At 40.0% G+C, this 26,155-nt stretch overlaps 1 protein-coding gene across 1 annotated transcript in view; it reads left to right on the top strand.

Moving 5' to 3' along the window:
• Col6a6 (collagen type VI alpha 6 chain) overlaps nucleotides 1-26,155 on the top strand; it is a 104,313-nt gene that overhangs the window by 64,469 nt on the left and 13,689 nt on the right. The window contains exons 24-33 of the mRNA XM_027934046.2: nucleotides 2,874-2,936; nucleotides 3,657-3,707; nucleotides 5,737-5,772; nucleotides 6,481-6,543; nucleotides 12,320-12,382; nucleotides 13,500-13,535; nucleotides 13,651-13,687; nucleotides 16,010-16,021; nucleotides 18,218-18,711; nucleotides 23,970-24,066. Coding sequence (XP_027789847.2) covers nucleotides 2,874-2,936; nucleotides 3,657-3,707; nucleotides 5,737-5,772; nucleotides 6,481-6,543; nucleotides 12,320-12,382; nucleotides 13,500-13,535; nucleotides 13,651-13,687; nucleotides 16,010-16,021; nucleotides 18,218-18,711; nucleotides 23,970-24,066 — 952 coding nt within the window. The remainder of the gene's footprint in view (nucleotides 1-2,873; nucleotides 2,937-3,656; nucleotides 3,708-5,736; nucleotides 5,773-6,480; nucleotides 6,544-12,319; nucleotides 12,383-13,499; nucleotides 13,536-13,650; nucleotides 13,688-16,009; nucleotides 16,022-18,217; nucleotides 18,712-23,969; nucleotides 24,067-26,155) is intronic.

Below are 26,155 nucleotides of genomic sequence, written 5' to 3'. Positions count from 1 at the left end.
AGATCAGGCAGTACACTCTCACAGCCTCTGGGACAAGCAGAGATTAGGCGACTTCACAGGATGAGGATTCCTGAGTGACGGCTCCATAGGACTCTTCCAACAGGGAACTGTGGCTGGCAGAAGGGGCTAGGTGATTTGGGGCTTCCAGCATCAGTGTAGACACCATCATAGATGCAGGAAAGTCACAAGGAGGAGCGGGTTTACAAAGGAAGAAAATCTTTTGCTATGGGAGGTAGGTCTGGTTGGAGATGCGAAATCATTGGGGTTTTTAAAAAAATTCCCTCAGTGATCCCTATTTGTAAGAAATGTATGAGAAGCTAGAAGACGATGCTTTATTATGAAAGAAGTAAAAAAAGTTCTGTGAAGAAGAATACAAGAAGGGACAGTCATGAGTATTGACAGGTCCAGAAACGTGGAGGGGAGGAGAGAAGCCATCCGATCCGGTGGCTAAGGATGCTCAAAGAAGAGTTCCCAAAGTGTAGCAATTGAGAGGAGAAGAAAGAAAGGGACCCAGATTGCAAAAGACTGAACCACATGTTCAGGTGAGGAGGAACTGAATACAGAGCTGCAAATTACTCTTTAAAGAAGTTAAGCCTTTAGGAGGAGGAAGAAGACATTACTGCCCCTACTGCCAAGGTCTGAGCAAGGTTGGAGCAGGGGGTGTGTGTTTTCAATGACAGGAGAGATGTAGCATGTTTATGATCTGAGAAAAGGAAGGAGGAGATGGAGGAAGAAAAAGCAGAGTAGCTGCTCGAGCACAGAAACTTCTTGACAAAGAGAATGAGGTTGAGGACATAAGAAAAAGAGGGTAGCTGTGTCGGACAACTACTAGCAAGATATGACGGAGGCCAGAAGTTGAGTGACGCAAAGACAGCTGACCGGTCTACGTAATAAGATGCATGGACAACAATCGGCTTCAGAGGAAGGGATTTCTAGGGCGTGTGGCTCAGCAATAGTGGTGAGGAGATGAAGATTTGGAACAGACACAGTGTTGCCTTCTGTCCTGGAGAAGGGTGTCAGGGAAGTGGTGTCACTGGTGACAAAAGTTCCCTGTGCAGTGAGGAAGTGTGTGTGTGGCAGACATCATGGATGTGCCCATGGATGTAAGTCAATTATGTGTGAAATGAAGCCACTCCTTAGGGTGTGGTAGAAGGGACTAAAAGAGGAGTAGACAGAAATGGAGCCACCCTAGAGCTGGGTAGAGGTGAGTATGTGCAAGGAGGCAGACACAGTTGGGTAGTTATACCTATGAAGATTATTAATGAATAAACTTGTAAGGAAGGGTGCAAAAATTTGGGAGGAAAGAGCCCCACAGCAAACACAAACCCTCTGGGCAAACCCAGGATGGACTGAGCCCTTAGACTCATTATTAATGAGATAAACCCCCAAACACTTACCCCAAGCTGACTTCAGTAAGTTCACGTCCACAGGGAAACAAGCAACCCAGCAATTAATCCTGCTGGACTCAATGCCTGGCTTACCAGAAACCAAATGTTTGGCCCTGGACAAGCCATATGACTTCCTCTGTTTCTGTAACTTGAAGATGTTCTCAAATTTCAATGTGCATGGGAATCAGTTGACAAGTTTACTTTAAAATACATATTGTTGGACTCCACTAGTGAGACTAATCCAATGGGGTCCAGGAGTTTCCTTTTACACTTGAACCCTGGGTGACCGTGGGCCAGGTGGCCCCAGAGCACACTCTGAGAATCAGAAGATCTCTGCTTCTCTTTCTATTCTGTTTTATCCCCCAGAGTTCGGGGCTGTGGATAATAATCCATATGCAATTCTCACACTTAGTAGACTTCCTTTCTGTTCTTAAAAATGATTTAGCCACTCCCAAACACTTCAGTGTAGTCTGCACCTAACACTTTCTTTCAAAGAGTACAACATGGACCGGGGAGAAGGCTGGATAGTAACCTGATGGTGAGGAAGTTCGACCCACACTACGTCAACCCCACAGTCAAAGTTAACATTGACAAGTCACGTTGATAGTGTGTAACCTTGATAGGATGTGATGAGATGGTTTTATACCCCTGTGGTCTTCCTCCTCTAAACCCATAATCCCAGTCTCATCATGAGAAAAAATATCAGACCAACTCCAACTAGGCGACATTCTGTAAGATGCCTGACCAATGCTCCTCAAAACTGTGCAGGTCATTAAAAACAAGAGAAGCCTGATAAACTGCCCCAGTCTAGAAGAACCTAGAGACGTGACATATGGTATCCTAGGTGGGATAGAGGCGTTTGATGTTCACAACATTTCTGTAAATCTAAAACCATTCCAAACTTAATTTCTATTTTTTTTAAAAGGAGCTAATCTTCCTTTTTAAACCCATGTTGATTTTTCCATGTAGCTGGACTTGCCTGAGATAATACTAAGATTGAGGTATAACCCACAGTAGGTGCTTTATTAGTCAGAGGTTAGAAACTATTGCCAGCACCCTTGGTTGTCTGATTCACACTCGGAAACCTTCAAACTAGCTCAGTAAATCTACCATCTTTGCAGGAGCCTGATGATTTGCACGGATCATCATGGAAAGCCTTTCTGTTAACATTTTTCTGAACAGTACAGAGCTTCCTCCTTGGCTCGTGGTAAGACAGTTTCATGGCACAAGCTGCCAAGAGGCAACTTGCACTAAACAATAAATCAGACCTCTTGAGAATTCAACTGTCAGTGGAGGAGACCTCGCTGGCCAACAGCAGCCAGCCATTCCTCTTGTGTCGTTTGCATAACACGCAGCCCCGGGCACAAGGGCCTTGGTGTGTGTGATACACATGGATGCAATTGAATGTTGCCTTCGTGCCATCATTTCTGATTTCCATCAGAAAAGCAACCTAATAAAGACTTGTTTCACTGTGCTCTTTGACAGGGAGAGCCTGGAGATGTAGGAGAAAAAGGAGCTATTGGCTTTCCTGGTCCTCGAGGCTTGCAGGTCGGTTCTGTGATTTTTTGGTACTTTTGATCTGACCCTTGGAATCTTTTAGTTCAATAGATGTCTGAATGCTACCTCTGAAGAGTCTATGAAGAGTTTTAGTGATAGTATCTCAGTCTAGCTTTACAGTGTGCTGGAAACTGAGAGCGATATCATCCTCACCTTGGACTAGTTCCTGGGCCAGCTTTTCCAAGACAGTGAATTCCCAAATACCAAAAATCATGGCCAGGATGATCTTGGAGCCAAAGGCTAAAATAGACAAAACTTTCATTTAGTATCCCCTTAATCTTTCTTCCAAACGTTCTTCCCATCAGAATCTCTTTATCAGAAACCCATTCCATCTGCCCCCATTGCTCCCAGCTACTACAAGGGTCAGTAGCCAATATCTAGACATTTTGGAGTTCTTGTTTTTGCCCAGGAAATGGAAAATGGATTAGACCTGAGATATTAAAACACAAAGGCAACTGCTACCTCCATTAACAGTATTCCCAACGCTTTGTCTTTTCATCCTCATAACAACACCATGAGTGGGAATTATTACTCCTTCTTTGCAGATGTATTTAGTGCCACTATCACAGAAATGTCAGTGGCCTGTCCAGAGGGAGGATCTTGCATCCTAGGCTTCTCATCAAACCCCGAACCTGGCTGTCTTGTTCTATTGTGAATAAGCCTGCCTCTATGTGGGGTTTGAGATGTTAGTAATTACTTGCATTTTTCCAGGGTGATGATGGCAGTCCAGGTTATGGTAGTGTTGGACGTAAAGGAGCAAAGGTAAGACACATCTACCCGAAGCTGAATGTTTTCCCTTTACTTTTTATTGCTTGTTTTATCTGTTTGTCATATATATATATATATATATATATATATATATATATATATATTCAGTGAATAAAACAATCTTGTAGTTTGAAACGTATTTTTATAATGTGTTTGCTATTGGCTGATATCCCATGGGGACATGTACAAGAGAAGAGAATGAGAGGTGCAAAAATTGAAACACAAAAATGAATTCTGTGTGCTTTGCAGGGATGTATGGTTAGGGCCTGACCTGGTTCAGCTTAAACAGGGCCTCCAGTCTTAGCAGTTCGGGGTTGAAGTTTGCTCAGGGAAGAATTCCACACTCTGTTTTAGCCACTAGTGAAAGATTTTGCAGGATTTTTCAAAATGCATTGGGCCAAGTGGTAACTTAAAAAAAAATGAAACAACAACAACAAAAAAACCTGTGCATCAGAATGATCATTTTTGTATTGTCACGAATTAAGTGCCTGGAAATAAGTTTACCAAAGCCAGTGATTTCTATATACCAAAAATGACCAGTAAAAACTAAGAATTAAAAAGACCCAATCATAACTACAAATATTCAAAAACATAATATAGTTTTGGATATCCTTTCTGAAAAAAAAAAATTTGAGACGTAAGACAAAGATCTGAGATATAAAGTAAGTGGAGAGGCAGAGTTCCTGTTGCAAAGTCTAAATCATCCTAAAGATCAGTATGATTCCAAGTGGACTTCCCAAAAGGCCATCTGGGAGTATAAGAAAAACAAACAAAAGAAAGCTTAAAATTTTTGAGAAATAAAGCTAAGGAATGAAGAATCTCTAGTGAAAAGTTTGTTAAAGTAGAGAATAATTGAAAACAGCCTTAATATCTCATAAAAGACAAATATTCAATAGCCTGACATTGGGTATTTGCCACTCTACAAAAATGAATGTGTCGTGTTTATAATTATGCTTAAAATTTTTAGGTTCAAAATATAATTAAGAGGCTGGGGTTGTATAGCTCAGTGGTAGAGCACTTGCCTACCATGCATGTGTGAAGCACTGGGTTTGATTCTCAGCACCACATATAAATAAATAAAATAAAATAAAGGTTCATTGACAACTACAAAAAATTATTAAAACTAACATAAATAAAATTATATTTCCAATGTCAAGTGAACATTTGTAATATACCTAGAAAAACATCTATCCCCATTACGCTAACATGCATTTTTAAAAGTTCAAAAGAAGTAGGACAGAATATGTATCATGGTTCTGGGTAGGATTTGGGTGCTGTTTCTTCTTTCATCCTCTCATATTTTATATACATTTAAGATTTGCTTTAACAATCAGAAAGTAAAATTGATTTTTTTGTAGAATAGTGATTACTAGAGGTTGGGAAGGAGAACGTGGATAAAGGGCATCTGTATTTGATTGGTGCACACTGTATCCATGTATTGAACTATTACACTGACCCCAATAATAAACTGCAATTTGCACATGTTAAAATAAAACTTAAAAAATAAACTTTATTTTAAATATGCATTTTCTTTATCAAGTAGAATTATACCTCTTGGGCTAAACTTTGACCAAAGTAAGGTAAGAAAGAAAGAAAGGAAAGGAGGAAGGAAGGAAGGAAGGAAGGAAAACCTTACAATGAATAATCAAGCTTAGACTCTGTAGGTTTCCAAGTTCCCCATGAAAATCCATTTTAAGAAGATTGTTCCAGAGACACGGGGTCAAATGACCATGTATTCTGTTATACGTATGCAGAAGAGGCAATTTTGCAATTCCTCAAATCACTTTAGCCTCAAGTTCCTTTTAGTCACTTATTGAGGTTGTCAAGTTTTGATGAAAACCTATAAATTATTTAATTTAGAAATTGGAGTTAGTCTCTCCAACAGTACTGTTTGGTTTCGAGTTTGCAACTGTTTGAGCCCTTCGTTGGTTCAGAGGCACTAAACAAGTCAGCAGATAAATTAGAGTTAGTAAAAAGACACTGGGCAATGTGTGCAATTAATCTTCTCTACTGTCAATTGTAGGGACAAGAAGGATTCCCTGGAGAGAGTGGACCTAAGGTATTGTGTACTTCGCATTCTTTAGAGATCTGTCAGAAATACTCCTGGGGTTAGGGAACATATCCTAGGCCAACAGAAGGACTGTTCCTGTTAAATAGATATTCTACCTCTGAGGGGAAAAGAGGGAAGAAACAAATAAGCCAAATTTTTTAAAATGATACCTTTATTTAGAAGTATAAGACTTTCAAAAAACATTTCATGTCTGATTTTTTAATTCATAGGTAAAGGAAGAAAAATAATCCTTCTGAAAATTTTCTTCTCCAGGGTGATCCTTCCCCTCTATCATATGTATTTTTTTCTTTCCTCAGAGAAAACTAAAATGTAAAGAAAGTCAAAATGATCTGATTTCACCTGGCTCAATTTTCTCAGTATGTTTGTAAGTTGTCTTAAGATATTTTCAACTTTAGGGCTTCCAGTTTTTCTGGAAACATTTACTAAACTTGATAAATGCCAGGTCCTGTGATAGGGTCTAAGGACAAAACAAGTTCACGTCTCCCAGGATCTGAGTTCTATTTGGGAAGACATAACTGTGAGACCAGCGATGCACCGTGCCAGCTTTGTGAGAGCTTCACAGAGGAAAAGAAAAGCCTTCAAAGACAAAAGAACATGTGAAAAATGACTTCATGTTGGAATCAGTTTAAAAGCACAAATATATATCTCTGTGATATAGATTTGATTTCGATAACCATTTCATTTTAATGCACTTAGGGTGAGACGGGGGTCCCTGGGAGTCCAGGAGAGACTGGACCCAAAGGATCCAGAGGTATAACGGTAAGCTTCTCAGATTCCCATTGTTGACCCCTTCAGCTACTTCGGAAAGTCCTTCTTCATGTATATATAGTCATTTGACTATAGACTTATATAGACTTGTTCCCAAAGTCTTATAAAATGTGTGGATTTTGCTAGGCGCCATGGCGCAGGCCTGTAATCCCAGCAGCTCCGGAAGCTGAGGCAGGAGGATCACAAGTTCAAAGCCAGCCTTAGTAACTTCGTGAAACCCTATCTTAAAATTTAAAAAAAAAAAAAAATTAAAAGAGGGCTGGGGATGTGGCTCAGTGGTTATTATACTCATCTCTCAATGCCAGCAAGAAGATGTCCTTGTTGTTTTTATTTCTCAACTACTCCCTTTTAGTGAACAAATTCCCTGTCCTGGCTGTCAAGGTACCATTGTTATCACTAGAAATAAGGTCTTTTTTTTTTTTTACCCAAAGGAATCCTTGTGATCCAAAACAGGTTTTACACAGCCAAAATATGATCAATTTAATCCTATTTCCTGCAAGATTGAATGCAACTTAATAATGCCCCCTGACTTCTTGTCTTCATGAATGAGGTATTGTTAAGCTATATTTAATAAGATATATGCTAAAAGGTTCCATCGTAGCTCAGAAAGGTAATTTCTTGAGTTTTGTGAGAACATTTGTGTTTAGTATATAACTGAATATGTCTTTATTATTTTATGGAGGGGCTTAGCTATTGCCTGATGCTCTGAGACAATGAGAAGAAAGATATGTCTCCAGGACATCTCATAAGCATCAATTCACCTAAGGCTGAGGGGTTAAGAATAGATTTCTTACATTCCATGACTCTGTATATCTTAGGCTATGAACAAATGAGTTGCCTGTGGGTTTTTTTTTTAAGATTATATAAAGGCAATTGAATCTCAGTAATGTCTTCATCTCTTTCTTCATAATAGCACTGGTCAAGAGAATTAGGAAGAATAAAATCTCTGATAAAAATTTATCATGCTAAGTGAAATAAGCCAATCCAAAGGCTGAATGTTTTCACCGATGATGTGGAAGCTAAACCACCAATAGAGTGGGTGGGGAAGAAAAGAAGTTCAGTGGATTAAACAGAGGGGCATGAAGGGAAGGGAGAAGGGATAGGAATAGGAAAGACACTCAAATGAATCGGACATGATTTTCCAATGCACATGTACAAAAATACCTAAGTGAATCCCTTCATCATGTACATCCACAAGAATGGAGTGCTAATTAGAATAAGATATGTTCCATGCTTGGATAATTATGTCATAATGGACTCTACCAAGAACTTTATGTATAGAGAATATTTATGTAGGTTTTAGGGGTGCAAGATGAAGAAAGTTCTCTCTCCCTTCTTCCTCCTTCTCCCAAGAGGACTTCTTCCCAGCTATATTGAACATTTTTTTTTGGTGGCTATCCTTTATCCTTATGCCTTCAAAAATGAAAAAGATTGATTTAATTAGAAAAATAATTGGAAAAGACTTTCAAATTAATCTAGATGTCATCTGCATTGAAATATCTCTGGATCATTTCCTTTGGCTTATTAACAGAGCAGTTTAACCTTGAACATCAGAAGCATGCTAACAAGCTCAGCTCTTTATTGTGTTCCCTTCCCGAGATGGCACATTAATCATTTTTTTTGAAAAACAATAAACTAGTATGAAACATATAAACTTTGCCTCTTGGCCATTGGAAATATTTGAATTTCTTCTTTGTGATCCATGTTGCATTGTTTGTGACTGGCTTTTTTCACCCATCCATCTGCTTTGAGTATTTTTGTCATTCAAAGTTGAAGTTTTAGACATTAAAAATTCTCAGGTTTTTCTCCTGAAAGAGCAGAAGTTTCTATTGGAAGATTTTGGTAAAAAAAAAAAACAACCTTGCCTTAAATTCTGAAAATTTAAAATTCGGGGTGATTTTAACCTGTTTTATTTTGTGTAGATGTGCTCTGTTTGTACGTGTGTTTTCATTAAAAACAACAACAACTTTACAAACAGTTTGAAACAGGCAGGCTTTTCACCTTGACACTGTTGACATCTCAGGCTGGATAATCCTGTTTGGGAGCTGCCCCAGGCTTTGGTGGGTGTTTAGCAATACACCTGGCATCTCCCTGCTGCATGCATCACCCCATCCTCCCTAAACACCTCTGCAGACCTCTCCAAGTTGGGGGCAGCTAGGGGAGGGGTGGCAAAATTCTCCCCAGCTGAGAACTGCTGGTTTAAAAAATGACGACACCATGTTAATGTTTTTAATGGCATTTTTATTGGTCAAATTTTAAAAAAAAGGAAGAAATTTAATAACTGGTCATCTCTCTGCCCCTCTCAACCCCTCCCATTTCCCTTTCCTCGGAAACAACTTTCATTTCCTAACTGGTGATTTTGGAATTGGCAATATGTTTCTAAATGTCGTGCCTCTGGCCCCAACCTTTTGATTTTTAAGTTTTAGGTATTACTGTAAACGTTGCTGATTTACCTTTCATCATTTGCCTTTGATCCAAATCCCTTCTGAAGACGTGTAGGTTCAGCAGGTAGCCTATCAAATCTCCACCCAGAGCTTCAACCTGACCAGCTTGATCTGGTTTCCACTGTGCTTGGCACCAACCAAAGTGCAATCGCCCTTACCTTCACCTGTGGATTCCCTTCACTTTTCTTCTGGTATCTGATTCCTGATCCCAGACTCCTCATTCCCATTCCCAGACTACTTCTGGATTTCTCTCCTGCATCATGGAAAACTCATCCAGTAGCCCACTAAGAGGAGATGAACAAGCAGTACATTTTTTTTTTTTTTTTGATACAGCTAACATCTGAAAATGGCTTGACACTACCTTAAGATGTGATGCATACTTTGGATAGGACATAATTCTGATTTAAAAATAATTTCTCAGGATTTTGAAGGCAGTAATTTCTCCATTATTTCTAGCTTCTCTCATTGCTTTGGGAAGTCCAAGGAAATTCAAGTGCCTAACTTTTTTTACATGGCCAATATTCTCTCTCTGGAACCCTATTGGATCATATCTTGGTCCCTACTATTGATATTTCATGTTTTTTATGACTCTGTGTATGGTCCATTTTTATCAATTTTCAAGGCCCCTTGAGCCAAAATGTGTGCTCTTTGGTTCCAAAAGTATTGTTAATTATTTCGAAGGTTTTCTTCCCCTCTGTCTCTTCTATTGCTGTTTTTTGAATACCTATATTTTGTTTGTCAATTTACTCCTTTACTTTCTCTCTCCTATTTTCTGTCTTCTTGTTCTACTTTGTGTTCCTTGGTTTTATCTTGTAATGTTTCTCTCATACTTTAAGAACTTATTTTTGTTTTCTTCATGTTCCTTTTTTATCATATACTATTCTTGTTTCATAGAGCATTTTTTCTTATCTCTCTAAGGATATAAATGAGTATTTTTAAGTCTTCTTTGCCCAATATATTCTGTTTCCTGCATTTTTCTATTTTGATCTGTATTTCTCATATGTATCAAGAGTGAGGTATTGCTTCATATTTAACACTTGAGAAAAAGACAGATTGGAAGCCCTGAGGATATGAATGGGATTTACCAACTACAGATTTCACTGGAGGCTGATCTGGCTAAACTTTTTTTTTTTTTAAACAAACCTCTGATATCAGTATTTTTAGGTCTTTCTTCTTTAGTTAGATTCCCCTTAAAACATTCCTTCTGTTTTCTGCCTGAAGAGTAAAGGCCTATATGCCAGCTTTCTAGAAGCCATGTGGAAAAAGAGAGCTGGAGGATCTCACATTTATTGTGCATTGTTTCTTTGAATCTCCTGTTTCAGTGGTACCATTGGATGGTCCTCAACTCTTCCTGAGTCTCAACTCAGTTTTACCTCAGTTTATTTCATGTTGGAGAGAAGAGACAACCACTGAACTGTTGAAAATGAAAGGAGATCTGGGGACTCCTAAAATTATTTTCCACTGAGCCTCCTTATCTGGCCTCTTCCCATCACTTCCCCTTCTCGTGGCATCTGGTACTGCCAAAGCCTGAGCCTTCTGGGAATGTGTGATATCAGACATGTCAGTCCTGGGCTTTCCCTGATGCTGGCTTAGGACTTAGCTATTTCAGGTTTGTGTCTAACACACGTCTGCTTTCCAGCCTCCAAAATTTTATGTCTATTGCCTTTTTACTCTTTCAAATTCTTATCATTGTTGCCTCTGCCCTTTTAAAAACTCAGTTTACTTTTGGTAAAATGTTAGAAAGGACAACAGGAAATGCAGACACTCAATCTATCATCTTTCCTTTGGCGAGGTTAACCCCATGTCTTCTGAGTAAAATATGGTCAGTGAGTTTATTTTCTTCAAACTAGCACACGGTCAATATCATTGGGATACAAGAGGACATCAACAATTATTTACTGTTCCATAGGCAATGTTTTTACAAATTAAGTTGATTGTAGACAACTTCAGCTTTTATTATTGCAAAAGTTGTAAACCCCATGACTTTTGCATAAGAAAGTAATTTGGGGGGGGTGCAGGGATTGAACCCAGGGGTACTTAGCTACTGAGCCACATCCTCAGTCCATTTTTTTTTTTTTTTTAATTTTGAGACAGGATCTTACTAAGCTGCTTAGGGCTTTGCTAAATTGCTGAGGCTGGCCTTGAACTTGTAATCGTCCTGCCTTAGCTTCCTTAGCTGCTGGGATTACTACAGGTGTATACCAGCATATTATCCTATTTTTAAATAGTAAATCCTGGCTTTCTCAGTGATAAAGTATATTGCTGAATACATATAGAAAAAATTCTGACACATGAAACAGATAACAACTGTTTTTTTTTTTTTTATTACTGCTGTTTATTACATTTCCTTCTAGCCAACTGCTAAATGTTTCTGTTTTTATTGTTGTCATCTTAGGAGGTTTTATATTTTAGTTTTATTTTCTAGGGCTTTTATTTATTTATTTATTTATTTTTGCTTTTTAGTTTAGATAAAAAGAGATAAATATTCTCATTTAGATAAAAATTTCTCCTTCAACCCAGCTTTTCCAATCCTAGCAGTTTTCCCTAATAATCAGAATTGTGAGTATGATTTTACAGTAGTATTGCTTACTACAACAACAAATTTAAATGCCAAAAGTAAGGGACTGGTTAAATAAATCATGGTACATTCATGTAACAGGATATTATGCAACCATGAAAAATGATTTTACAAAAGAATATTTAATAACATGAAAACATCCAGAGCTACATACTTAGTTTAAAAGACATCAGGAAAAAGTATGATCCAAATAAGTTTTACAAACTAATATATATATTCTTCTTCATCCAAAGAATCAGAATTCTTCCAGTTCCAAAAATGGGACTGAACACCTAAAAGAATAAGAAAAGACATCAAAATGTTAACAAGGATTATCTGAGGAAGAAGGGATTGTTATGTATTATTTTTTTCTTTCTTTTTTGGGGGGACGGGTACTGGGGATTGAACTCAGGGACAGATCCCCAGCCCTATTTTGTATTTTATTTAGAGACAGGGTCTTACTGAGTTGCTTAGTGCCTCGCTGTTGCTGAGGCTGGTGTTGAACCCACAGTCCTTCTGCCTCAGCCTCCCAAGGCTGCTGGGATTACAGGCGTGCACCACAGTACCCAGCATTTTTTTTTTTTTTCACTCTTTGTGCCTTTTGGAAATCTCTCAGTTTTCTATAATGAAAGTGAAAATTTACTTTTGAGTTTTCACCTTTGATATTTAAATTTAAAACAGATATATATATATGTGTGTGTGTGTGTGTGTGTGTGTGTGTGTGTGTGTGTAAATATGATTTTAAATAAATAAATTCTGCTTTGAGATATCTGCTGGACTTCCAGGAGAGCCAGGAGCCCCTGGGGAGACAGGACCCCCTGGACGCAAGGTAAGTAGAAAAGTTATAAACCATATGGGAACCTTTGTCACTTAAAAAGTTAACGCAAGAACGCTTCATTGTCCAAATATGTGCACCTTCTGTTTCTGCTGTTTGGCCGTTATTTTTGCTATTTCATGAGCTCTGCAAAAGGAAGGAAAAAAATGCAGACTAACATTTATCTCTTAGGCGGTGGGGAAAATTGGAGGAAGAAACAAAAAGTATAAGACTAAAATGAGATTTCTCAATTGTCAGTAAATTTTACTTATCTATCCAATAATTTCTCTCTTGCTGCATTTAATACAGGATCAGCGAATGAAGGGAAATTAATGAATAATGAATTTGATCAAAGTGGCATTCACATGGAGCTTATTATTTGCTTCAGGAGTCTGGGTGGGGCTCCAATGCATTTTTCCTTGGGTGTCTCTTCCAGAGAAGCTGGATTCTTCCCATTCCAAAAATGGGACTGGACATCTAAAATTAAAACCAATTCCACATTGTTCTTTCTATTCCCAACCTGATGAATATATATGCATATGTGTTTATAATTGCATATATATATGTATATTATATGTGTGTAACGTATACATATACGTATTCGGTTTGGGAAGACAACTCAAGGCAACCCCTCCAAGATGTTTGGTTTGAGTCCTTTTGTCATCCAACCAGTGGTGGGGACAGATGAAGGCTCTGCTTGGGCTGCTGCTCAGTGACAGAAGCAAGGCATGGGGTGAAGAACTCCGTCTGTCGAGCACAGGAGGGACAGCCAAGCACGAATGGTTCCATCTTTTTAGTGCTGAGCTGTAGACCTGCTCCCCACCTCTGCTCCCAAGCTCTGCATGCCTGTGTCAAGTTGCCAGCTCCATCCTTAGCTTCTGGACAACCCTGTCCTTCAGAGAAGGGGCTGCAGAAAAGCGACCTTGGAGGCCGAGCGTATCAAGCTTGCTGCTCCCCATCTGTCCCCCTGAGCGTGCTCCTCTTCATTAGGTCCTGAGTCTCCAACCTGTATTTTTTGTTCCCTTTAAGAATAAAAACGTAAAAACCATCACATCCTCAGGGCAATGATGCTGCAGATTCTGGCCCCCCATGTGTCTAAAGCTATAAAACATTTTTTTGTTTGTTTCCCCAGGGCGTGAAAGGGGCCAAAGGATTGGCTTCATTTTCAGTATGTATCTCTTCTCTCTGAGTGTTCTGAGCACTCCATTAAATTTATTTAGTTTTGCGTGTCGTGACCGAGCATCTGTTGGCTAAATTCTCTCTGTTTGATTTTTGAACTGCAGACATGTGACCTCATTCAATATGTGCGGGACCACAGTCGTAAGTACCCTTCGTAAAACTACCACCCAAGCCGTCAGCTTTCGTAGAAGGGAAGCCGGGAGCCCTGCACTCAGAACTGAGACGATGCACCTGCCAATTTCTTAAAATCAGAGGTGTCACTGCATAAATTTGAGTCATCATGGGCTGGTGGTTCTTAAGTCCTGGTGTAGCTGCTGGTCTGCCTATTGGAACCCGTTCCAAGAACTAATACGCAGCAATATAGCTAGTGCTTTGGACCTGGGGAAAATTGAGCTTTGAGGTCACAGCTCTCCTAAGTGGTGAACCAATCAGTGGAGAGTCACACTGGACTTCTTTTAAATGATTATTAGCACCTGACAATAACTGACAGAATTGAATTTGCCAGTGTGAAAGAGCCATGGTGACAGGGTGTCCCAGTGGGTGGGAGCCTTGCCTTTGATTTATGGCTTATTACGCCTTTCCTGGACGGATGTGTTTGATTACTTTTAGTTAGGATGATTGATTTGCTTGTAAAACTCATGATAATGCATGTTCTGCCAATATATTTTTCTCTCTGCTGCAAAATTTTAAAAGCAAGAAGGCATTTAGATTTGGCAAATGCTCTTTGGAGTTTAAGACCCTCATAAAAAATTCTGCTTTCAAAATATGTGTTGATACCATAAAAAAAAAAAAAATCCATGTACAAGATGAAGTTTAATCATGTCGAATGTCCACTTCCACATATGTAGTCCTTCCCAAATAAGTACTATGACCAAAAAGAGTCAAAAGTTTCCTCAAGACCTTTGGGGGTTTGGGAGGGAGATGGACAAGTAGGAGCCCATTTCTGCAGACGAGAGTTGTTCAGAAAGACACAAAGCTCTAGAAAACAGTATAGGTCAGCACTCTTTTGGTAGCAGAATGGAACCAAGATGGGAATCAAAATTTATACACTGGGTGACAAAAGACTGGTTGTTTTGCAGCTGAATTAGCACAATGAGTTTTCTGACTTAGGGCTATGTAATCTCTAATGACCCAGATCTGATGGGACCTGAACTATTAAAATTTGAGGGGCTCACTACAAAATTGCAAATCCAAAAGTAGGTAGAAAATTATTTCACAAGTATTACTTAGAACAAGAACGGAAATCACAACTGCATATTTTACAAAATGTCATTGTGATTACATTACTTACCTAATTCTTGCATATTTTACAAAAGCATATGATCATATGAGCAACATGGCTAGGGCCTCTTCCAGGCAGAGCCGTGCAAGGGACCTCTGCAAGTAAGAGGTCTAAAGCAGATTCCAATAGAACATTCTCAATGACAGAAGTGTCCACTGCCCTGTCCGATAGAGTAGCCATCGCATGTAGCTTTCAATACTTGCCATGTAGAAAGTGTAAGTTAATTTTAATTATTTAAAATTTAAATAAGTACCAATGACTCATGTCTGCCATATTGCACAGTGGAGGTCTAGAATAAATGATCATTTACTTAAGAGTAAATCCATTTCTGATGTTTATATAATAATATAGAAATATGCACATACATGCATTAAGCATCCTAAATCTAAACTCTACAATGCTCCAAAATCTGAAACTTTTTTATTGCTGACATGATACCACAGATGGAAAACTTCACATCTGACTTCATGTGATAGGTCACAGTCAAAATGCAGGCTCACTAAAAATGTTGTATAAAATTATCTTCAGGCCATGTGTGTAAGAGATATATGAAATGTGTATGAATTTCATGTTTAGACTTGGATCCCATCGCCAAGATATCTCATTGTGCATATGAACGCTGAAGAAATCTGAAATCTGAAACATTTCTATTCCTAAGCATCAGATGAGGGATCCACAACACATGCTATACATACAGTGTGTGTATGTGTGTGTGTGTGTGTGTGTGTGTGTGTGTGTGTGTGGCGCGTGTGTAGTTGATAGCTATAAATATGTATGTGGGAAAATTTTAGATGGGGAAATTTCAGATGGGAATATTTTGTACATGGGGAAAATGTAGAGTTAGGACTTTTCACTTTTCCAAATCCAGTGTAGCTCCTTGCAACATCATGACCCTTCCAGGCAGAGATTCTCTGCCTCTGACAGCTAGCAGCAGGCTGTTGATTTATGTCTGAATATTATCTACCCCTTTTCCCATGCCTTTCCTTATAGAAGGAACAGTGCTTTACCAAGATTGGGGCTCTGTCTGCATCTTCTCCAAAGCCTAATTGTTGCCTTGATTTTTGAGTCATCTACAAAAAACAGACAAGGCAGGATTTCACTGCCATGATTTTCTGACATTGTTAGAGAACTCTATTCTCCCACCAAATAATAACCCAGTCTCCTTTGTTCTTCTTCCCCAGCGGGTGGACATGGTGAGTAATCTTTATTTACAGCATGTTTTAATCAAGCTCCAAAATGTCATACATCTGGAAAGAAGAGTTAGAATAATGTGTTGCCTGACAGCTGATACAAATTTTATCAGGGCTTTCTTTGCTGCCTCATGCTGGTAGCAGAGACCTACCTCCAATATCTCAGTTTTGCTTCACAGCTATTTCTCAAGCAAAATGGGTAAGCTTTCTTAGTATTAAAATATGTTAAAGGCTAACATCATCAATTACTTACTGCTAGGCTTTTTTTTTTTTTTTTGTAATGAAATTTTCCCTTTGTTCTTTCTCTCCTATCCTCTCTGTAGACCAGTGATTAAAGATTAAGATGCAGAGAACAGAATAAAGTAGGGATGGTCAGATAGCAAGTAAGTGGAATGTGCAGCTCGGGTAATGCAAAACCTATGTAGCTCATGCTTAATGAGAATCACCAATTTGGCCTAATATAGTTTTCAAGTATTTCAACAAATGCTTCTTATGTGATGTTTTTGTGTAAATCCATATATACATTTAAACCCTTACAATTTTTATATAAATCCACCAACTCTTGCCCTCTGGTTGCCTGTACATGTGTTCAACAAATATTTATTGAAGGCCTACTATGTGCCAGTCTCTATATTAGGCACTGGGGACACAGAGTCAAAAAATAGACAAGGCTCCCGTCCTTAGAAACTTCCATTCTCATGAAAGACCTAGAAAATGAACAAAGGAAAGAATTCAGAATCCTGTGGCTGCTGTGAAGAGATACAGTGTGAGAGACTCTGGCACAGGATAATGTGAGGGGAGGGGAGATGCTTTTAGAGCGTTCTTAGGCAGTGGACTTGAAGTCTAGCTGAAGGAAACACAGTCAGGCAGGGGAATTCCAAATGCAAAGACCAAGGGAACAGGAAAAACCTCTAGCTATTTCCAGGGACTGACAGGGCCTGGTGACAGTGGGCACATGAAAAAACAGGGATGTAGGCAGAGGCTGGATTGAGCTGGGCTTGGCATATTATCATAAGGTGGCTAGGAATATTTCTTTTTTTCTTGTATCTCTATATCATGCCTGAAACTTTGTAGTTGCTCCCATATAAAAATAACAAAAGCTAGCAGAATCAATTTAATATTTGTGCCTAGCCTAATCATTTTTTAATTGCAAAATTAACATGGCCTCAATTTTTAAAAGTCTTCTCAGCCCATTAGTTAGATTTAGAGAATCATAAATTATTTCGTGTCTCCATTGAGATGAACAGTTTGATTTGGGTTCCTCTCAATGGAGACAGGAAATCATTTATTATTCTCTGTGGTAGAGTGCTTGCTTTGCCTGGGTGTGATCTCCAGTGTTAAAATATAAACTCCTGCTCCTTGGGGGAAAAAAAGTTATCAGTTAAAGCCTTCCATGTCTTCTTTTTATCGCTAGGGCTATTCTCTGCCACAAATGGCAAAGTCATTTTAAGAACAATGGCTTAGTATTATTGAGCACCTACTTTGTGTTAGGCACTTTAGTTCTAAGTGATTTATTCGTGCTGAATCATTTAGTCCCCACCACAGGCCTGGGCACTAGGTGATATTATGACTCAGATTTTACAGAAAAGGAAACTGAGGCAGAGAGGATAAGGAATTTGAAGATGGTCCTATGTTAGTTTTGGGGCCAGGCTCTAAATACCACCCTTTCTTGCCTACTCTTTACAACTCACGATCTGTTCTGTGTACTGCACATCACTTCTATTTTTTTTCTGAAATTATCAAAGGGGCTTTCACAGTCATTATTATTATTTTTTTTAACACTTGTTCCATTTTCTCATTAAGACAGAATTTATTTTAGTTTGAGTGGAAGTTCCAGCAACAAAATACAATACCTTTAATCCAATCTCGGTAGGGCTAAAGGGCATTACCAGAAGCTCTCTACTCATTTAGAAGGGATTCGCTAATTAAATTTCATAACAGATCACCTTGAATTTGGCACTTTTCTCTTTTGCACTTCCTTCAAAGGAGCAAAGTTGGCTTTTTCGACTAGCACTTTCAATTATCTCAAGATTTAAATATTCAACATTTTTGCATGTTTTGTTGTAATATGGAAATCATTAATTATTGAATGCTTAAATGTTTTGAGTAGTTAACATGGAAACTCACTCCACCTTCTTGGTCTTGTTGGAGGTAAGCACGGTGAGTGACATTTAAAGGGGCACGGTCTTGTCTTTTTAGGAAAACCTGAATGCCCCGTGCATCCAACCGAGCTGGTGTTTGCCTTGGACCAGTCCCGGGATGTCACGGAGGAGGAGTTCCAGCGGATGAAGGGGATAGTGGCCTCCCTGGTGAGAGACGTGAAGGTCCGGGAGAACCACTGCCCCGTGGGGGCGCGCGTCGCCGTCCTCTCCTACGACTCGCACGCCAGGCACCTGGTGCGCCTCTCGGACACCTACCGGAAGGACCAGCTTCTCAGGGAAATCGAAGCTGTGCCTTACGAGAGATCCTCAGAGGGCAGGGAGATGGGCAAGGCCATGAGGTTCATTTCCAGGAACGTCTTCAAGCGGACCCTTCCCGGGACTTCCACGAGAAGAATCGCCACGTTCTTCAGCAGCGGTCCGTCGGCCGATGCCCAGTCCATCGCCGCGGCCACCATGGAATTCAGCGCCCTGGACATCATTCCCGTGGTGATCGCCTTCAGCAACGTGCCCTCCGTCAAACGCGCGTTTGCGGTAAGAGGATGAAGCTCTTCGCCTTTCTTCACTCTTTTATTTCTCCTGTATTCAGCAGCCTCCTAAGAAAGCGGAGAACTACCTTCCCTTGCTCTCAAAAAACCAAAGTCATCCTGAGTTGGCAGAATGGAATGATTAGAGGCCATGAGGCGTGACTAAGTCATTCAGGGTCACCCCAGGTGACTTTGGGTTGGCAGAAATGACCACGCCGAGATGGAGAAAAGACCTTTGTTCTTGGGATTCTTCAGCAATGGCTTCTCTGCTCCAGCTCCCACAAAGGAAGCAGACAAAAAACAGAAGAGGAGGAGGTTCCGAAGCTCCTTTTTATTGAAGGGAAGGCCCTCTAGAAAGTTCTACCCCAATGAGGGGGGGTCAGGTTTCAGGGGGTTGAGTCTAGCCTGGTGAAGTCTTGTGGTCAGCAGATTGACATCTTGGAAGGCTACACCCATCTCAGGTGCTGGGTGGGATCAAAAAGCAGAGCCTGGGGGAAAAGGACCCACACATGCATAGCCCAGACAGAGAGGCGACCTCAGTCCAGTCTGCTCATGTGCTTAAAATGCTCACAGCTCACACACACAGCCCACGGCTGGCCCGTGACAATTAGAAATGTTTATTTTTCCAGGCACACCTGTAATCCCAGCTCCTGGGGAGGCTGAGGCAGATGGATGAAAAATTATAGGCAATTTAGCAGGACCCTGTCTCAAAATTTAAAAAAAATTTAAAAATCTGGGGATGTCGTTTAGCTCAGTGGTAAACCATCCCTGGGTTCAATCCCCATACAACAAAAGAAAAAAAAGGAAGATTTATTGCTCATATACCAGGAACATATTAAGCCCTTATATGCATTATACTGTTTAATTCTCAAAAGTAGTATTATGAAATGGATAACAGTGGTTCTCACTTTATGAATGAGAAAACTGAGCCTAGACTTCAAAGTTAAGCTACTTATCCAGGTTTGCACAGCTAAGAGGAGGCAATGCCAGGCCTTGACTCCAGGTTTACTGCTCTAGTGCTTCCACAAGCTACTCTGAGTTGCATCTAAAGACACTGAATCGGGAGACCATTAAACATACACAGATGCCACTTAAATAGCCAGGGTACTAGTCTTTCCTACACAGTGAAAACCAATTGGCTAAACTTCACCAATTACATAAAAATCCAGATTTTATAAAAGAAAAGACATTTAAAAAATTATGGCCTCATAATTGGGGATTAACTCTTAATTTGTAACATTCCTAAATAAACCACCTGGGATGAAGACATCCATGCATAAATTCATAATACCCTGTCCATAGAGGCTCCAAGGCAGGGTTCCATTACAAAGAACCACCAGACCAGCAAAGTATCCTTCCAGTTAGCTGTGTTGGTCCCCATGCTGTTTGCTTCTCCATTCATGTGGAGACAGATTATGAAGAGGGGCCCTAGGCAGCAGCAAATGAATACAAAGGTCAACCAATCAAAAGTTACTTCATTTAGATAACAGAAGATAAAAAGCCACTCAGTTATTGTCTTCAAGTAGGTGAAAAGTTATGACTTCAGAAAAATTAGCTGAGATTCAGCTTTGCAAAACTTCCTATTAGAGCAGCACAGGTAACTTCAGGTTAGGCTCAAGAAAGAACTGTCAGAGGGTAATTTTAATTTAGCGTTGGTGTGGATTCAATGGGTGGTCAAGACAGTGCCTTTCTCTGAAGGCCCTGAATGGGGGCAATGACTCTCCAGTCAGCGTGACTTCTATCTTTCTAGAGACTGGGACCTAGGACTAAGTGGCTTTTGGAAGACTTTTCCAGCTCTCTACTTTTTTCAGTGAAAATGTTGAAATAAGCAGAATGAAGTTCAAATATATTTCTCACCTGAAAATATAGAGAGCAGTACCTATTTTCTAAAGTTGGTATGAAGCCGGACACATAGAAAGCACTGGGAATGATAGCTTCTGCTTTAATTATCATGATTATCACTTAATAGCTTGATACTGTTAAACTAAAACCTGTTTTATTATTATTATTATTATTATTATTATTCAAAACATTACAATGCTCTTGATATATCATATTTCATACATTTGATTCAAGTGGGCTATGAACTCCCATTTTTACCACGGATACAGATTGCAGAATCACATTTGAAAAACAAAGTCTGGAAAGTTCCAGAACGGAAAATGCTATCAGCATCATTGAACCAACTCTCAGAATGAGAGGGTTATGCACGTAAATTAGGAAAGAGGGGGGCCAGGCTATGCAAATGAAGCTGTTAGGAGAAGCGGCAGGTTAAAAATTCTATAAGTGATGTTGTTTATACACAGTCCTCATAATTCTCTCATCTGCTGGCTTTATTTAGCCACAAAACAAGAGACAACTTTACATCTTGTTGCAAACAATTGGTAGCGCTTATGATATAAACTTAGACATAACTCTATCCACCCACTCAAAGTGACCTGCACAGTGTATTATTTATAAAGAGGTATTTCATTGTTTAAAAACTTGAACGTTAATCATTTCAGAGACTGGTAAATCTGGCTTCTTGATTCTACCCAAATAGCCTAGAGACTTTCATAATGAAGTTTCAAATTTTTGAAAACAGAACCTCATAAAATCGAGTGGCATTGACCACCAAGAGCCCTTGAGCAGAAGCAGAAGATTTACTAATGAAGTCAGAATTCCTTTCATATGACAAATGTTTAGTGAGCACCTTAACAGTACTAGGTGCTGTTCCAGGCTCTGAGGATACAAGAATAAATAAGAAAACAGAAATTTCCCCCCCACACACACACATGACATGCCGTAAACAGCCCTGCCTAGATAGATAGGGTTAGGGTTAGGGTTCAAAACCAAGGCAAATGCTACCAGTTGGTTAGAACACAGTGTCTGACATTACAGAAGAGAAATTGCAACTTGTGTTTGCTGTCTTTTCCTGTTTTCTATGCATTCTCTTCCATTGTGTTTTACCTTTACTGAAAGTGTTGTAGTTTTTGGTTTTTTTGTTTTTGTTTTGTTTTGTTCTGTTTTAGAACAGACCTCAGAGGTCTAATGACACCATGCATCTTTATTTTATTTTGGGATTATATTTTAAAACCCTAATTTGTTTTGTATTTACCAGGTATTTTTCAAATCTCAATTCATGGAGAGTTCAGTAGGCCAGGGTGGAATTTGGTACCTGAGCAGACTTGTGTGGTAGGCCTCAAAAGCAGCTATTTCAAGAGCAAGGACTGATTTTCCTGTTTCTTTGCACAAGGATGGTGATCACCACCCTGCAAGTTCTTCACAGTGGTATAAAGTGGGGTTTCAAACTGGAAAATGGAAGGCCATTTTTGACTGGAAAAAAAATCTCAGTCTTCACTTTGTCTCGTCACTAGCGTTTTTCCTCTGAATTTGTTTAGCAATTACTTCTTCTGATGAAATTTTACTAGTTCCCCACTAAGACTTCCAATTTAGGGTGGGCCCCTGGATCTTGGTAGGTGGCAATGAGAAAGCTCTTCCCCTTCCCAAATGGTCTGATCTGTGTCCTCTGTACCAACACTGGTTCAGTTTCCCGTCAACCTTCACAGTGGGAGCAAGGGTTTGATAGACTTGAAACTGTGCACAGAGACATCTCTTAAAACTATTAGCAGTGCAGACTCTTTCTGCTAGTGTATTACCCAAGGCACTTTGTTTATAGATCATCAGAACCAGTTTAAGGTAGTTTAAGTACACACATGCACATACCATAAGAAAAATACGGCAAAAGGACCTAGATAGGGCCCAAGGTATCCTCTGGTCCCAAGTCCAGGTAAGCTGCCTCTGGACACAATACCTTTATTTCACTTATTTATTTTTATGTGGTGCTGAGGATCGAACCCAGGGTCTCGCACATGTGGAATGAGCCACAACCCCAGCCTCTTTCTGTCTTTCCCAGATGTTGTGTATTCTTTTCTCTACGTATTTGTGTCTAGAACTTTAGCCAAAGTCTTCAGTTATCACATACTCCATCTGAGTCTTCACCTCCAACCCAGAAAGCATGTGAAAGCAACCCAGTGGGCTCTCAGAGAGGACTCTGAGGGGCAGATATTTCTCTGTTTGTTGTACAAAGAATAATTAAAAATGACAGAAATAGTGATGAGTCTCTGGAAAAAAACCTCCTTATTTCTGCTAGTGTATTATCCTCCCTTGCTCCTGATTCCACAGATGGAATACAGACAGCTGGCTACTCTAGAAACTCTTGCCATTAAACATCATCCCTCAGACCTCAGAACCCCAGTTCCAAATTCCGGATAAAATGGGTCTGGCTTGCTTGAATGTCCTTTCCCAGTCCAACTGACTGAGAAATGGTCTTACCCCCATAACCAAGGTCCGCCTCTAAGGATAAAGTATAGGAAGGAGACTTCTCAGAGAAAGAGGGAAGCCATGAGTGTTAGACAGTAGGATTCATAGCACTTAAAATGTCATCTGGCCATATCTGAGACAGTAGATAGGATCACACCTACAATTTTTCTTCAATTATCAGTTATCTGTGAGTCAGTTAATGGGCAAGTTAATTATTCTTGGACATTTGGAGCCTCCTTACTTCTCCTCACTTATCTTTTCCCCACTCTGCGCCCTCAAACTGTAAGTAAGTTGCTAACAAAGGGACCAAAGTGGAAAGGGTTGGGAGTTTCAGAAAGGAGAGCTTCCTAGACTTGGATTTGAATCTGTGTTAAAGCCAGTTTCGAGGCCCAGTGTACGGTGGAAACCTAAAGAAGTTAAAACAAGAGCGGCTCCGTGACTTCACATGGTTCTCTGGTACTTAGGCATACGGGGGGTGGGGGGGGCAGACATCTTTGATTTTCTTCCTTAAATGATGTGAGTGTCTGGTGTCCTTTCATCAGCTGTTAACCTTTCTTTGTGCTTCAATTTCTAAAATGGGGAGGATGAACCTAAGACCTAACCTCCTGGGTTGCTGAGATAACAGATATGAAGTACTTTATGCTCCTTAATGACCCACATGACACCCACTCTGTGCCAATAAGTGCTTCATGATGACAAGCCTAATTGATGCTTACCCAAGTGCCTTGTTAGTAATTGTAATATTCCCATTTTAAAGGTGAGGAAACAGAGGCAAATTTGTCAGAGCTAAAGGAAAGGTTGGGGTTAAAGTCCAGCAGTGCTCTTGGTCACCCTGACATGCTGGGTCTTGCCATGACCTTAGAAGGAGCAGAGTTGCCCTCTTGATCCCAGCTCTGTCAACAGTCCTGGGACATTCTCGCATCCCTACCTACTAAGCAGTTCTTTCTCTCTTGCCTCTTGCAGATCGATGACACTGGCACATTCCAAGTCATAGTGATTCCCTCCGGGACTGAGGATACACCAGCATTAGAGAGACTCCAGCGGTGCACTTTCTGCCATGGTGAGACCCACAGAGAGAATATGATCATGCCTTTTAAATCCTCTGAGTCACCATTGGCCACAGCAGCTGGACCTTTGTGGCCAGAATGAGCATGGTGTAGAGAGGACCTCCTCGGGGCTCTGGCCCCACCTCATCTTGCTGCATGTTTAAGATTAAACAGATGGAGTCTGTTAGCTCAGCCTGCAGGGTCTCCTCCTATGTATCCCAGCAGGAGGGTGACATTCCAGGCCTCTCTACTTCCTGCAGCTTCCAGAAAACAGTAATGAATTTTAGAAAAACTTAGCTTGTCTCATTGCCAGGTATTTCATGTTATAAAGTATTCTATGTGAGTTTTCTGAATCTCAAATGTTCATGGCCCCAAACAGATGCTTTAAAGCAATTCAGCACCCTCCTACCTACTTGGGGAGTTTTTTTCCCCTCCAGTGCTAGGAATTGAACCCAAGCGCACCCTACCACTGAGCTACGCTCCCTTTTAAACTTTTATTTTGACACAGGGTCTTGCCAAGTTGCCAGGCTGTCCTGGAATTTACAATCTTCCTGCCTCAGCCTCCTAAGGAGCTGGGATTATAAGCATGTGCCACCATGCCTGGCAGATAGTTACAACGTGTTAGAAGGGTAGAAAACAGTAGAAAGTCATGAATCTCCATTGAAAAGAGCTCCAAAATGTTAACTATCAGAAATATTTGCCCATTGATTTGTTTGTAGTGTTTTATACCCAATTATTGGTCTAACTGGAAAAATCTAATTTTTCTTTTGAGCATTCTAATAATTATGAAAACTGTGGAAGCCACTGAGATTCGTGGTGGCGGATGTGAGAGCTGATGGTCACCAAACATTTAATATAGACCATGCACCATTCTTCTAATCTCTTTATGTAATACTGATGGTGACGATGAGACAAGAGTTAAGATACTGTGCTTATTATGTTCTAAGCACTGCTCAAATCACTTTTCATCAATTCTATCTTTGTATCCTTATAATCACTCTAAAACATCTGAGCTATTATTAACCCCATTTTACAGACGAGGAAAATAAAGCTTAGAGTGATGTGATAATTTGCCCAAGACCTTACAGCCAGATCAAACCCAAGAAGGCTGGCTCTAAACTGCTTGCAGATTATGAGGAATGGAGGTCTCATTCTGCTCCCCTGAAACTGTCCATCTGGGCCTGAAGCAAATGCCTGATGGCATCCCTTCTCCAAGGGTATCTGTGAGAGGCCATGATCGATGTTCAAATGACCTTATAGGGAGGTGGCAACTCTGGTGGAGAAGTAGAGTTTTCCGTCTTCTTATAGCTCCTGTGTTTTCTGCCTTTCCTCTGCTCCTCTCTAATCAATTTCTCTTTTCTGTTGATTGCACAGGGTTAGTTTAGACGCAGGCAGTCTAACTCAAAGCAATTAAGTGCTAAGTAGGCTATGGGGAGTTATACCCCACCCTATGTATTCTCAGTTGCACCTTCAAACACGTTGATTACAATAGTTACAACGTGCCACACTCTTGTGCCGGTTCGTGCACAGTCAGAAGTTGCACATATGTGTCTGGAGATGGGTTTTGGCTCCATTTCTTGGCTCAAGCCTTTGTTTTGTCTCTTAGGCACATGATGGAAGATATTTTGGCTGTCATTTCCTGCAATTAAAAAAACCCACAAAACTGAGCAAATGGGCAGCCTGCTGTCCCTGATTCTATAAACGGCCTTGTACACAGGTGACTGTTTTGTCATCTGTTACATGGAGTCCATAAAATTTTCCTAAATTTCACTGGGGAACTCTGACTTGTGCAGCACCATCTTTACTGGGTCCTTATTGAGTGAAGTTAGGAAGTTGGCCACATCCCCTAGGATCTGCATTTTGGTCATTAAACCTTTCATCTAATAGTTTTTCTTTATGGCCCATCCCACATCTAAATACCATCTGTCTACATACATGTTATGCTGTTTCTCTTTTTCTTTTCCTTTGATGTTTAAAGAGGGCATTCTTATCCTCAATCATTAATGTTATTGAAAAATGAGACAGAATGTCATCCCTGGCAAAGGCTCTCTGGGTGGATCTGATCCTAGTTGGGTCCAACCACCTAATTATGCAGAGAAACTG

Source organism: Marmota flaviventris, chromosome 8 (assembly GCF_047511675.1).
Source record: "Marmota flaviventris isolate mMarFla1 chromosome 8, mMarFla1.hap1, whole genome shotgun sequence".
NCBI lineage: Eukaryota > Metazoa > Chordata > Mammalia > Rodentia > Sciuridae > Marmota > Marmota flaviventris.
Note: the sequence above shows the minus strand (reverse complement) of the source record. Positions and strands in the feature narration are given on the sequence as shown.